Consider the following 13,406-nt stretch of genomic DNA (forward strand, 5'->3'; position numbering starts at 1 on the left):
AAAATTCTCACCTCGCATTTGCTTCTTTTGCAAAACACTTTAAAACTGTGTCTTCTGGTTTTCAATCCGTTTACGAGTGGAAACAGTTTCTCCCTGTCTACTCTGTCCAGACCCCTCATGATTTTGAAAACTTCTATAAAGTCTTCTCTCAGTCTTCTCCTCTCCGAGGAAAACAGTCCCAACCTCTCCAATCTTTCCTCGTAACTTAAGTGTCTCATCCCTGGAACCATTCTCGTAAACCTCTTCTGCACTCTCTCCAATGCGTTCAAATCCTTCCTAAAGTGTGGCACCCAGAACTATACACAATACTACAGCTGAGGTATAACCAGTGTCTTATATGAGTTCATCATAACCTCCCTGCTCTTGTATTCTATGCCCCTATTAATGAAGTCTAGAATACTGTATGCTTTAGAAACAGCTTACTCTACCTGTCCTGCCACCTTTAATGACTTATGTACACAGACACCCAGCTCTCTTTGCTCCTGCACACCCTTTAGAATAGTATCCTCTATTTTATACTGTCTCTCCTTATTCTTTACACCAAGTGTATCACCTCACACTTCTCAGCATTGAACTTCATCTGCCACATATTTGTCCACTCCACCAATGTGTCAATGTCCTTTTGTAATTCTACACTGTCCTCCTCACAGTTTACAATTCCCCCAAGTTTTGTGTCATCCGCAAACTTTGAAATTGTTCCTTGCACACCAAGGTCTAGATCATTTATATATATCAGGAAGAGCACAGGTCCCAATACTGCCTGCTAGGGAACTCCACTGCAAACCTTCTTCCAGCCTGAAAAATACCCATTAACCAATAATCTCTGTTTCCTATCCCTCAGCCAATTTTGTATCCACGTTGCTAATGCCCCTTTTATTCCATGATCTATAACTTTCCTCTGTCGTATGGCACTGTATCGAATGCCTTTTGGAAGTCCATATACACCACATCAACAGCCTTGCCCTCATCTCTATTACCTCTTCAAAAACCTCCAGCAAGTTAGTCAAACATGATTTTCCTTTAACAAATCTATGCTGACTCTTCCGAATCAATCCACATTTTTTCACGTGACTACTAATTCTGTATTCTTACTCAAAGGTTGAGGCAAATAGGAGTTTTAACAATGACCTATTGTAGAAGTGACTATTTGAAACTTTGTTTTTCCTCAATGCTTTCTCTTTTATTTTGTCCTTGTAAAACTTCTCTTGCATAATCATTCATAACGGGGGCTGATTTGGTGCAAACTGCTTTTGGCCTATCTTGCCCTTCCCCATGGACAGATCCAGGCACTGTCATTTGCTCTACATTCCAATTTATAGCACATTAGACAAAATCTGATTGAGAGAGATTGGAAATCTATGATTATGAATAGATCCAATTTTCAAGAGACACTCTAACAAGTTTATAGAAGACATTAAATTGAAAATCAGTTGTGGTTATTTTAAAAAAAGAGAAAAAAATCAAATTTTCTCTTTACTAAACCTAATCTCCATTGCTTTGGGCGCTGCCTGTCAGAAGGTACCATAAAAAAATTGAATTACTGCAGAATTTGCATGCATAGGGCCAAAGTCCTGCATACAACAAATAATGAAGGGCGATCTTCTCATTGTTCAAAGGTCATCTTGCTTTTTTGCTGAGTGGCGAGGAGGGCAAATGGTACAACACATCAATGTTCTGACATATTATGATATCAAGAGGTGAGGTTGGCACTACATTCCTTCACGGCAAGTTTCGAATTACAGCCAAACCAGCACAGGAAGAAAAGAGGGAAGAAAAATAAACTTATGGTGAAGACAACTCAAACTGCTTTTGAGCTCCCCCCTCCAGGAGATTGGGCAGCAGGTCACCTGTCCATCCACTCACTAGCTGGTGAATCCCATCTATAATGAGTAACAAAGGTGAAGATTCCTGATGTTTGGTTTGCAGAGTTTGGATACCATTGGAAGTGCCATCTGTGAACTAAGTATCCTCAACTTAAGGACTAGGAAGTAGATATAATAGCATTAAGAGTTGCAAAGGTTTCTGATTTCTGGGTACGTCCACTGAGGAATCCTTCCAGTGCAACACTTCATTAATAACAGTGCAACGTGCAAGACACTTTCAAAAAGGATCCTAAAGTGCATGAAATGTGAAGCTTTTCAGCTAAATATCTTGATCACATTCAACCTAAATTAATCACCACGGTAGATCTTGGCAAAAGATCTCGAGGGAGGATGCAGAATTTTTTTTTTCACTTACAGGGTTGTTGGGGTCCGTCAAGTGCATTCTGGAAAGGTGGTGGAAACTGCAGCAGTTCAAAAAGGCAGCTCACCATCACCTTCTCAAGGGCAATTAGGGATGGGCAATAAATGCTGGCCAGCCAGCAAAGTCCACATCCCGTGAATGAATAAAAAAAGAGGCAATATGGGACTAATTGCTCTTTCATAGATCCAACACCGAATGATCTCATTCTGTGCTGTATGTTTCTATGATTATATGATCTAAGATAAAACTAGCTTTTGGGAAGTTGAGCTGGGTTTAAGATGTTAAGGTGCTTGGCGAAAGAGCCAGAAGAGAAAGAGACGGAAGAACATTTTTATGCAACGAGTGATTAGTATTTGCAGTGCACTGACACATAAGGTGGTGGATACAGATTGCACAGATATGGGGGAAGAGCAAGGGGAGTGTGACTAACTGGACTGCTCTTTGAAAAAGCTGGTGCAGATGTGATGGAGTAAGTGACCTTCTATGCTGTATTATGCAATACTTTCATGAATTTGGCCAAGTTGTGAGTTGGATCCCAGCACATACCAGTTTCATTTGTCAGGGAAAGAGGCACATCAATACTTTAATACTGTATGATTTGATCAGGGGTAACAGATTACTCAGGAGTTGAGGAGTCACAAACGGTTTAGTTTCAAGGTTAAAGTGGTTCATTGAGAAGCGTTATTCAAAAACAACACATAATCACAATAGACAGAATGGACAGAGTAGACATACGACCCGCAACAGGTGAGAAGGTTTACTGGTTCCAGATCAGATGGGCAGAATTGTTTGATCCCTGTTACATTCCTTAATCATCTCTTCTTTAAGGGTATTAAGCCGAACCAGCAATCCTAAACAGTTTCCTCCCTTCGTCCATCTTCCCACTAAATTGCCCAATTACCAAGGGACTGATATACAAGGTAGACACCCTTTTTCCTAGCCTCTTGCCCCTGAGATCACCTTATTGCTTATCTCATGTAAGAACATCTTGTTCATTTAATGACACAAGATTCCATCTTCTCAGGCCCGGGAATGTCTCCATGAAGTCCTGTGTATGAAGGAGCTATGTGACCTAGATAACATCTTACTGGAGAACCATGGGCAATTGATAATGCTGTCTTTCTTTCTCTCCTGAGCTTTAGACAGAGCAAGAACTTGATGGATAACAACCACAGTCTCAGAGTTTCTTCTAAAACCTTTATAGCATTTCTATAATATTGTCAGAATTATACTTTCCTGTAACGATATTATTAAAACTTCCATTTTCTTATACTGTAGCTCCCCACTTTAAGAAGGAAGTATCCTTATGGACTACTCACAATTGACCCTTGACTAACCTAGCTATTTCTCAGTTATAAGCTCAGATTTGAGGTGATTTGCAAAAGAAGCAAATGTGATGCGAGAAGAAACTTTTTCACACAGCGAGTGGTTCAGGTCTCGAATGCACTCCTTGAAAATGTGGTGGAGGCAGGTTTAATCGAGGCATTCAAGAGGACACTCGATGATTATTCAAGTAGTAACAACGTGCGAAGTTATAGGGAAAAGGCAGGAGAATGGCACTGAGTCATAACGGTCATTCGAAGAGCTGGTGCAGACATGATGGGCTGAATGGCTTCCTTCTGCGCCATAACATTCTACGACTTTCCTAACCTCGCAACCAATCACCATAGGTAACATATCAGAATTATGTTAGTTATATTATGTTAACATACCTGGAGCTCCAGGGGCTCCGGGACGGCCTGAGACTCCCTGAGCACCTTTTTCACCTGGATATCCCGGTGGACCAAATCCTGGTGGACCCGGGGTGCCTCTCTCTCCTGGAAATCCGATTGGACCTGGATCACCAGGTGGTCCAATTGCTCCTTTGAAGGCCAGGCCACCCTGAAAGAGTTCCATGTCTCATTAGTACAGAGGTGGGGTAGAAAACTGGCTCCATTCCTCAGAAACAGAAATCTGAAAATCCATTCATTTGGAATAAAAACACACAAAGGCTTTTTATTTGCACCATTTTTTTCCCTAAATTCTAAAATGCAGAGAGATCTCACCTTAATGTTGAGTAGCTGGATGGAAAAACAATTGTGCCCAGAGGCAAGTTATACCCTCCTTTCCAATGTTAACAGGCAGCTTTTAAAAAAAAATCCATCGAGCTGCAATTGTGTCAAGAAAACAAGACATTGTAATTTTTTTCATCTGCTAACATTACTGTCATTTTTCTTATGTACTGGAAGACAGGTGGTTGGGGTAATTGGAGTAAGAGCCAGAGTGACTACACTAGTCTAAAACCAACAGTAAGAAGTGGTTTTGACATGTTATTGAACCAAGAAGAACTTCAATCAGAGTTTTACATAATGCAACAACAGAGTGTTTTTGAATTGAATTGTTTTAGTTCAAAGGGGGATATATGCAGGTTGTAAAAGGTGTAAATAAGGTAAAGATAGGGTAAAACAAAAACAGAATTACCTGGAAAAACTCAGCAGGTCTGGCAGCATCGGCGGAGAAGAAAAGAGTTGACGTTTTGAGATTAAAACAAAAAACTGCGGATGCTGGAAATCCAAAACAAAAACAGAATTACCTGGAAAAACGACCTGCTGAGTTTTTCCAGGTAATTCTGTTTTTGTTTTGGATTTCCAGCATCCGCAGTTTTTTGTTTTTATAAAGATAGGTTAAGTTTGTTTTTACAAGTCTAAGGGCTAGGGTAACAAAACAAGTTTAATCAATTCTGGGAAGAAAGCATTTCTGAAGTGACTGGTTGAGACAATAGAGAGATCAAAGGGAAGAAATGCATTTAAGGAAATACTGGTGCCTGGGTGGGTATTGCTGGTCAGATCTCCCAAAAGACAGCAGGGTAACTAGACAGAACCCTCAGAAGACAGTGCGAACAAGGCCAATCCTGAAAACCCAGTTGCTGTCAGTCTCAGAGGACACCTCAAGAGAAAAGGCACGGTATGGTAAAAATTACTGGAATTCTATAGATTTTAGAATCTATAAAGATGATTGTTGCATAGAAAAGGTGAAAGTTAGCTCTGAGGGTAGTTACGTTAAAATCTGTGAAACTGTTTTAAAGTGCTGTTTACTGTGTGTTTAAGCGTAATTGTGTTTTACTTTTTTTTCCTTTATTCCTTTGATAAATGCTCACTATAAAATCATCACAAGTAGTCAGGGACATAATTTCTTGATTTCAGAACCTCTCCTCATACTATACAAATGCAACAACCATTTTGGAACTGTTTCAAGTTTCACTCTGGGATTTGGGCAGCTTGACATTTACCGTCAGCCATGCTATAACAAGTGGCTTTTATGGTAGGTGCCCCGTTTTTGGGTACAGGGTTATGATCTACGACCTGCCCATGTTAGTTCCGAAGGAGGTGGGCAGCACATAAATTTGGTGCTCCCACCTCATTACCATGATTGTATAATTATAGGTTCCATACTGCTGGCTGCCTCTGTGCTCAACAGGGAGCCAAACAGTATTATCCTAAGAACCCAAGGTGCAGCCAGCACTCTATTCTTAAAGGCATTTTGTCCAAAAAGGAAAATTGAATTAAATTTCTGCAAAAAGCAATGAAGGAAGAGATAGATGAGACAGGTGACGGGCTAAAAATTGATGAAGAGGAGGTATTAAAAAGGTAGGCTCTGGTACTTCGTCAAATGCTTTCTTAAAATCCATATGGACAATATCTATTGCATTTCCTTCATCAACCTTCTCTGTTACTTCATTAAAAAACATAATTGGATTACTCAAGTACTATCTACCTTTTACTAATCCATGCTGGCTCACCTTAATTAACTCAAACCTCTCCTAATGTTGATTCTTTCCCGGATTAATGTTTCTAAAACCTTACCCACCATTGCCATTAAACTGACCGGCCTGTAGTTACTAGACGTAATAAGAATAATGGACCTCTAGCATCCTTTTTACCCACTCTTTTTACCCTTCATTACAGACACACAATGCAAATTGTGCCTGTTGCCTTATTCGATCACTTAGGAGCAATGTGTAATTCACAGGGCCTTCCTCTCTCTCCATTCACCTCTCCAATAAGAGTTTGGTAAAAATGCTTTGATGACAATAGTGCCTTTATATTCCAAATCCGCAGGCATCTTTCTGGGAGCAACTCCTTGAACCGATACGGCCATAGAAAATTGACTGTCAAGAAAGGACTAACTGGCCCACAAAGCCTGCTCAACACCATGATGGCTGGTGCAACATGACTAAAAGTCTCCCTACTTCACTAACCCACCAACCCACACTCCCTTCTTCCTACAGCCATTTTAGCTCCTGAGAGAGGCAAGAAAGAGAAGTGCCCCATAACCAATAAGGAAAAGGACTCAGTTTATCAAAACCATTCCAGGAGATTATATGGACTAAGTGTTATCAGTTACCTTCTATATGATGCAATCTCTGCCTCAGTCAAGTTCTGCTCCAGTTCCCTCATGAAGGGTACAGAGAATCAGCACCCACCACACCAGATGACAATGCATTCCAGAGGCTCACTGCTCTCTGGGAAAAGGACTGTGCAATCTATTCCTACTTTTATATAAATTAAACTCATGTCCCCTAGCCTTCTCCAATATATTAAAATGTAATAATCTATCAAAAGGGATGCTATCTAGCCCTTTAATTGTTTTAAGGACTTCTAATGGGTTGGCTATAATTTCTCACTACTCTAAAATAAGCAGACCAAAGCCCTTAAGACTGAGTAGCTGAAGTTCTTTCAGCTAGTTCATGCAGCTCTTCTGTGGATCTTTTCCAAGATCTCTAAAGCAACCCACCATATGGAATGACCAAAACTGGACACTGTCAAAAGTACTCCCCTGACATAGCACGCCCATTGTTACCTGCTTTCATTCAGCAATCGGCACCAAAGTAGAAAATAGGTTGCTTACAGGTACACCCTTTGGACCTGGTGGGCCTGGAAGGCCATCTCTTCCTGGAGTGCCATCTAATCCTGGAAGTCCTGGGGGTCCTGGGAAACCAGAGCTACCTCGATCACCTTTTGCACCTGGAAAGCCAAAGCCATCTCCTCGGTCACCTTTTGGGCCAGGGGATCCTGGACTACCAGGACGGCCTGGCGACCCCTAAAAGTGAGGAAAGCAGATATCTGGCTGTGATGCAGGATATTTCCATCAAGGACTGGATTTAGAAGCCAGAAGGTTATTAATCCAAAACTTTAGTTCTTAAAAATTTATAATACTGAATTAGCAAAATATAGAACATGCATCCAAGATTAAAATCCAGGAAATTAGGCAGAAACAGAGTATATACAATGCACAAATGTGTAAAAACGTTTCGTTTCGAGAACGTAATACTTTTATTTATCTACCTATATTTCTATTGTTTTGTCTGGGGTCCATTTTGTCAGTGGGATCAGCCTCCCAATTTACAGCCTCCCTAATGTTACCATTGCAGGCAATGAAGTTCTACTTAACCCCTTCCAGCAGAATGTTTGGTAATGTGTATCACCTTGCTAAGTACTTACAGGTGGTCCTAAAGTTCCAATTGGACCAGGTAGTCCGGGATCTCCTTTCATTCCAGGCAAACCTGGTTGACCTAAAATCCATGAAATAACAAATGAAAACTCGCATCAGTTTTGTTGAAAGTAAATGGTGCATGTGGATTAGCAGCATGGCAGCTTTCTGAGTCTTCAGAGACACGGGTAAGATCACATAGAACAAATGGTATTCTAAGCAACATGTTTGCCTTGTCAACAAGGAAGTTCAAAAAATGGCCTAAACCTTCTGAACCCCGGATCGTTGGAGACCAGATGTATGACCGAAACTGCACCTCAGGACTTGGTGGAAGTCCTGATGCACTGACCTCTGTGGGAATTGCCTGGGAAGTTTCAACTTCTGATGGGCAATTCCCCTGCTTCCCAGGGCCCTCTGTGAATGTCTCCAACTTGGAGTTAGAGTTGGAGACTTCAAACAGTTCTGATGTGCTTACCTAGACTCTCCCACTTGCAGCTCCCTTAGCTCGCTTCCTCATTTGTGCTGCCCTTTCCTGAGCCCTAGCTCACAGCGAGGGTATGAGTGAGAAAGTAGGAGAGTTGAACAGGGAAACGACAATAGAGAGAGAGAGGTGGGGAGGGAAACAGCAAGAAACAGAGAAAGAGAGAGAGCCGGGGAGGGAAATGGCAAAAGAGGAGAGGTGGTCAAGGGAAATGGCGAGAGAGAGAGATCGAGTCAGACAGGGAAACAGTAAGACAGAGAGAGAGGGCATTGGGGAGGGAAATGGCAAGAGAGAGAGTCAGGGAGGGAAGCAGTGAGAGAGCGAGAGTCAGGGAGGGAAATGGCGTGAGAGGGGGAGTCGGGAAGGGAAATAGTGAGAGAGAGTTGGAAAGGGAAACGGCGAGTGAGAGAGAGAGAGTCAGGGAGGGAAATGGTGAGTGAAAAAAGGAGAGTCAGGAGGGAAACGGTGAGAGAGAGAGTTGGGGAGGGAAACAGAGAGAAAGAGAGTCGGGGAGGGAAATGGTGAGAAAGAGGGGGAGTCGGTGAGGGAAACAGCGACTCCCCAACTCTCTCTCACCATTTCCCTCCCTGACTCTCTCTCCCACCGCTTCCCTTCCCGACTCTCTCTCTCTACCACTGTTTCCCTCCCTGACTCTCTCTCTTACCTCTTCCATCCCCGATTCTTTCTCTCACCGTTTCCCTCCCCGACTCTCTTATAGTTTCTCATAGTGAACCCATCCTGAAATATTACGCTGAAAGTGGACATATGACAAGCCAATCCCTTGGGATCACTTTCTTGCCAATTGGAGATCCAAGAAGTGATGATGTATAAAGCGAGCAAAACTGATTTAGAAGGCACCCACTGTAGATGTGCATTTCATATGGAAGATCAAAATTGAGAGAGCTAAAAACATACTGGTAATTTAAGTTGTCTATAAGTTGGTTCTGTGCTCACTATTAGTGCCATTGGCTCCTGATGTGCAGGCCTCACACAGCAGGCAACCTTGCTGGATTCACTTAGGCCAGCCACTAGGAAGACAATCCCAAGGTGAAGGATGAAGGTCCAAAGTGCAGGACATGACCAAAGCTGAGAGGGACAGTATAGGAGACAGGCAGATCCTGAAGTAATTGTTTTTTCATTCATTCAAGGGATGTGAGCTTTGCTGGCTGGACCAGCATTTATTGCCCATCCCTAATTGCTCTTGAGGAGGTGGTGGTGAGCTGCCTCCTTGAACGCTGAAGTCCATGTGGGTGTAGGTGTACGTTCGGTTTTGTTCCTTTGAGACTTTTAAGCGGTTTGATACGACTGAGTGGCTTGCTAGGCCATTTCAGAGGGCATTTGAGAGTCAACCACATTGCTGTGGATCTGGAGTCACGTGTAAGCTAGACTAGGTAAGAACGGCAGATTTCCTTCCCTAAAGGACATTGGTGAACCAGATGGGCTTTTACAACAATCGATAATGGTTTTGTGGTTATCATTAGACTTTTAATTCCAGATTTTTATTGAATTCAAGCTTCACCATCTGCCATGATGGGATTCGAACCCAGGTCTCTAGATTACGACACCACCGCCTCCCCATGAAGAATTAGGTGATTCCAAGCTTAGTCTTCAAAACGCCATAGAGTGTAGGAGGAAAGATAAATCAAAATAAGAAAGGGGTTCTAGCCATGGGAAAGAACAGGGTTAGAGCAAAATGCTCAGTTTAGGTTTTAATACTATAATCTTAAGAATTGAGGGAAGAGTATTTGGTGTGCTGAAGAAACAAGGAGAAAAATTTAGATGGTGAGTGGAGAGCTCTCCTTTTAAACAAAGTCAACTTTCTGTTCTATTCAATATTAATCTAATATTTCTAATTGTTCAATATTATCTAGTGCCCAAGTGAGTAATATGAACTCCTCACGGTATTGGCATCCTACCTGGAATACCATGTGGTCCGGGAGGTCCAGGCAGACCAGGAAAACCACTGCCAGTTCCTAAGCAATTGATGCAAGTTTCTCCCCTATCACCTACAAATTCAAAGGTAGAAAAGAAGATGTATTAATAATGTGAAAACATTTCTGAAACCATCGCTTTGACTCTTGAGAATCTCCCCTCCTTATCATACATTATACTTCGAGATGAGCAAAATGGTGGGTATGTGACACTTTCATTGTCCAGCTGAACTACGAGAAACATCCAGCAGCTCTATTAGAGATTCTGGTCCATAACTTCCTCGGAGTGGCAATCAGCATCATATCGCCACTCCTTGCCCAATTACTTAAACAAAATTTCTTCCGTGTCTGTCTCACCCGAGCTTCCGGCTCAGGCCGGGTGAGATCCAGGCAGGAGCAGCTGTCTCCGAAGCCCAGCATCATAGTCCAGCTCCGTCCGACTGAAGAAGGTCATGCCTCCTTTTTTTACGCCACTAACTGCCATAAAACAGGTAAGTTTAAAGGTCCCATTGAAACTGACAGGCCAGGGAGAAGGTAAGTGTATAAGGTAAGTGGATAGGATTTGGGGGGTGGGGTTGATCAGACTTCAGGGGTGTTGGTCATTGCAGGGGGGTGTGTGGGGCGGGGTGGAGTGTGGGGAATGTGTCGGGCATTGGGGGGTGTGAGTGACATTGGGTGGTTGCTGGGGGCGGGGGGGGGGTTGGGGGGGGGGGGGGGGGGGTCGGACATTAGGGACTGTGGGGGGTGGGGTGGTGGTGTCAGAAATCAGACATCGGGGTAGGGTGGGGGGGGGGGGGGGGGGGCGTCAGAAATCGGGGGATGGGGGGTTTGGATATGTCAGAGATCATGAGGGAGGATCGAGTCAGGTCGGGTCGGTGGGGGGAGGTAGTCCCATGGAGAGTCGTGGAGGGGAATGGAGAATACCATTTGGGGTATGTATTCTGGGGGATGGGGAGAGACCCCTGGGAGGTCAGGGATGTGGGGGGAGTCCCCTGGGGGATCAGGAGGGGGGATTGCAGTCTGTGTCTTTGCAATAGTTATCTAGAAGTTATAAGAGATTTTAATTCTTCCAACTCTTTCTGAGTAACTATTTGTGTAACACAGCCAGAACCAACTGAAATTTGCAATTTAAATTGCATTTTTGGATGGTTTCCAAAGCAGAGCAATTGCCCAGAGGAAGTTTGCACTTCTGGGCAATTGCCACGTAAACACTGACCTTTGGAATTCTGAGAGGGGTTCCCCAGCACATTTTTGGGGTATCCCCCCCAACCCCCCCCGCCCCCAATTCGATGCTGGGGAGTTTGGAAGTTATAGCCCAGATGTCTTTTCTAAACTTGGGTTGTAAGTAGAAAAGCATTTTGAACTATATGGTGAAGTACGTTTAGTTGCTGGCAGTATGATCTATTTGAGATGACATGTTAAAAGGATTTCAGAAGGAGCATGTTACACACCATTAAAGGCCATTAGTACTGATGTGCTGAATAGTCCAGGTAATAAAACCTGGAGGAACACTACAGCATGAGACTCTCAGTGTAAGTGCAATATTGTTTTAATGTTTATGGGTATGGCCTCTGTCATCCTTCTTCCAGGCTTAGTATCTAACCATTTTCTAACAATGTACAGCGAGATGCATATGTTATTAGCAACAATAGGCCCTACCTTTGATTGAGGTAACACTTTATTCAGTGGGAGGAAGAAATTACTTACTGTACAAAATGTATTAGCTGTGATTATTTTCCTGAATCATCCATCCAATAAATATATCTTGATATCACAGTTCATCAGTTGTAGATTGCATTTATCCAAACAATATAGAATGGACATTCCCAGCTCTAATCACAAGGAATTGTTTAGAGCCATGGCCATGTTGTGGTATGATAACAAATACCAATCTGTGTATTATCCATATATTTCTGACACAGTAAACATGACAGTAATCGTGTGGTACCATTCATACAAGTGGGACTCATCACGTGACATAAATTGACAATGTCTCAAGTTAAAACAGAATTACCTGGAAAAACTCAGCAGGTCTGGCAGCATCGGCGGAGAAGAAAAGAGTTGACGTTTCGAGTCCTCATGACCCTTCGACATTCTGAAACGTCAACTCTTTTCTTCTCCGCCGATGCTGCCAGACCTGCTGAGTTTTTCCAGGTAATTCTGTTTTTGTTTTGGATTTCCAGCATCCGCAGTTTTTTTGTTTTTAATGTCTCAAGTTCACAAGTTCTAGAAATATAGAAAAAGCTCATCACTTGGATATACCCTTGTAAAAAATGCGTTTTACTTTTCCTGCATAACATCTAACTATAAAATAGCATGATCTAATCTGGCAATGGAGACTTACTGTGATAGAGGCCTACAGATCAGGGCAGTGCAACATGTGACTGTGGTCACAGAGACATGTGCACATAGAAGGAGTCTTACCTTTCAGTCCTCTCTCTCCTGGGAAGCCGGGCGATCCTGGTGGCCCCGGTAACCCTGGCTGCCCAGGCCGGCATTGTTCCCCAACAAGGCCTAAAGGAGCGAACAGATTCATTCAAAATCACTGTTGCACTGAAATCTCGCCAAACAAACAATGATATATTGGACAGCCAACCCTCTTTCTAGGATGTGCAAACTACATCCTACAAGTTGAGTTAAAAGGAAGTAACTGATAAAATATGCAAATGGATATGAATTATCAACTATACTAGTATAAAAAGGACATGAAGGCACTACAGCAGGTGAAAAAAGGTTTGCAAGGACGATACCAGAAATGTGAAGTTATACTTATGAGGAAAGGATGAACAGGCTGGGTCTGGGTCTCTTATCCCTTGAATAGTGAAGGCTGATAGTGACCTAATAGTGGTATTTAGAATTATGAAAGGTTTTGATGGGGTAGACACAAAGTGTTTTCATTTGTGGTGAAGAGCAAAAACCAGGCGCCATTAATATAGGATAGACACCAGGAAATCAAATTGGGAATTCCTAAACAACTTTTCTACCCAAAGAGTGGAAAGAATATCAAACTTGCTATCACAGGGATTGATTGAGGTGAATAGTATAGATGCATTTAAGGGAAAGCTAGGTAAACATATGAGGGAGAAGGATTTTGAGAGTTATAATGATACAGTTACAAAGTAAGGATGGGAGGAGGTTTAAGTGGAGATTTAAGTGGTTTATAAATGCTGGAATGGGCAGGATAGGCTGCATAGCTTGTTTGTGTGCTGACAGTCCGTGTAATTCTATGTAATTAACGGATATTTCAAAACTATTATATTAGAAATAAGGGTTCCTTTAAT

General features: G+C 42.5%; 1 protein-coding gene across 3 annotated transcripts in view; it reads right to left on the bottom strand.

The window, feature by feature from the left end:
- The window catches only part of col4a5 (collagen, type IV, alpha 5 (Alport syndrome)), a 375,390-nt gene that overhangs the window by 101,991 nt on the left and 259,993 nt on the right, over nt 1-13,406 (bottom strand). For all 3 annotated transcript variants that reach the window (XM_041195247.1, XM_041195248.1, XM_041195249.1), the window contains 5 exons: nt 12,550-12,639; nt 10,111-10,200; nt 7,725-7,795; nt 7,132-7,323; nt 3,957-4,125 (listed from right to left, as the gene is read on the bottom strand). In XM_041195247.1, the coding sequence (XP_041051181.1) occupies nt 3,957-4,125; nt 7,132-7,323; nt 7,725-7,795; nt 10,111-10,200; nt 12,550-12,639 (612 nt within the window). The remainder of the gene's footprint in view (nt 1-3,956; nt 4,126-7,131; nt 7,324-7,724; nt 7,796-10,110; nt 10,201-12,549; nt 12,640-13,406) is intronic.

Source organism: Carcharodon carcharias, chromosome 9 (assembly GCF_017639515.1).
Source record: "Carcharodon carcharias isolate sCarCar2 chromosome 9, sCarCar2.pri, whole genome shotgun sequence".
NCBI classification, from domain to species: Eukaryota; Metazoa; Chordata; class Chondrichthyes; order Lamniformes; family Lamnidae; genus Carcharodon; species Carcharodon carcharias.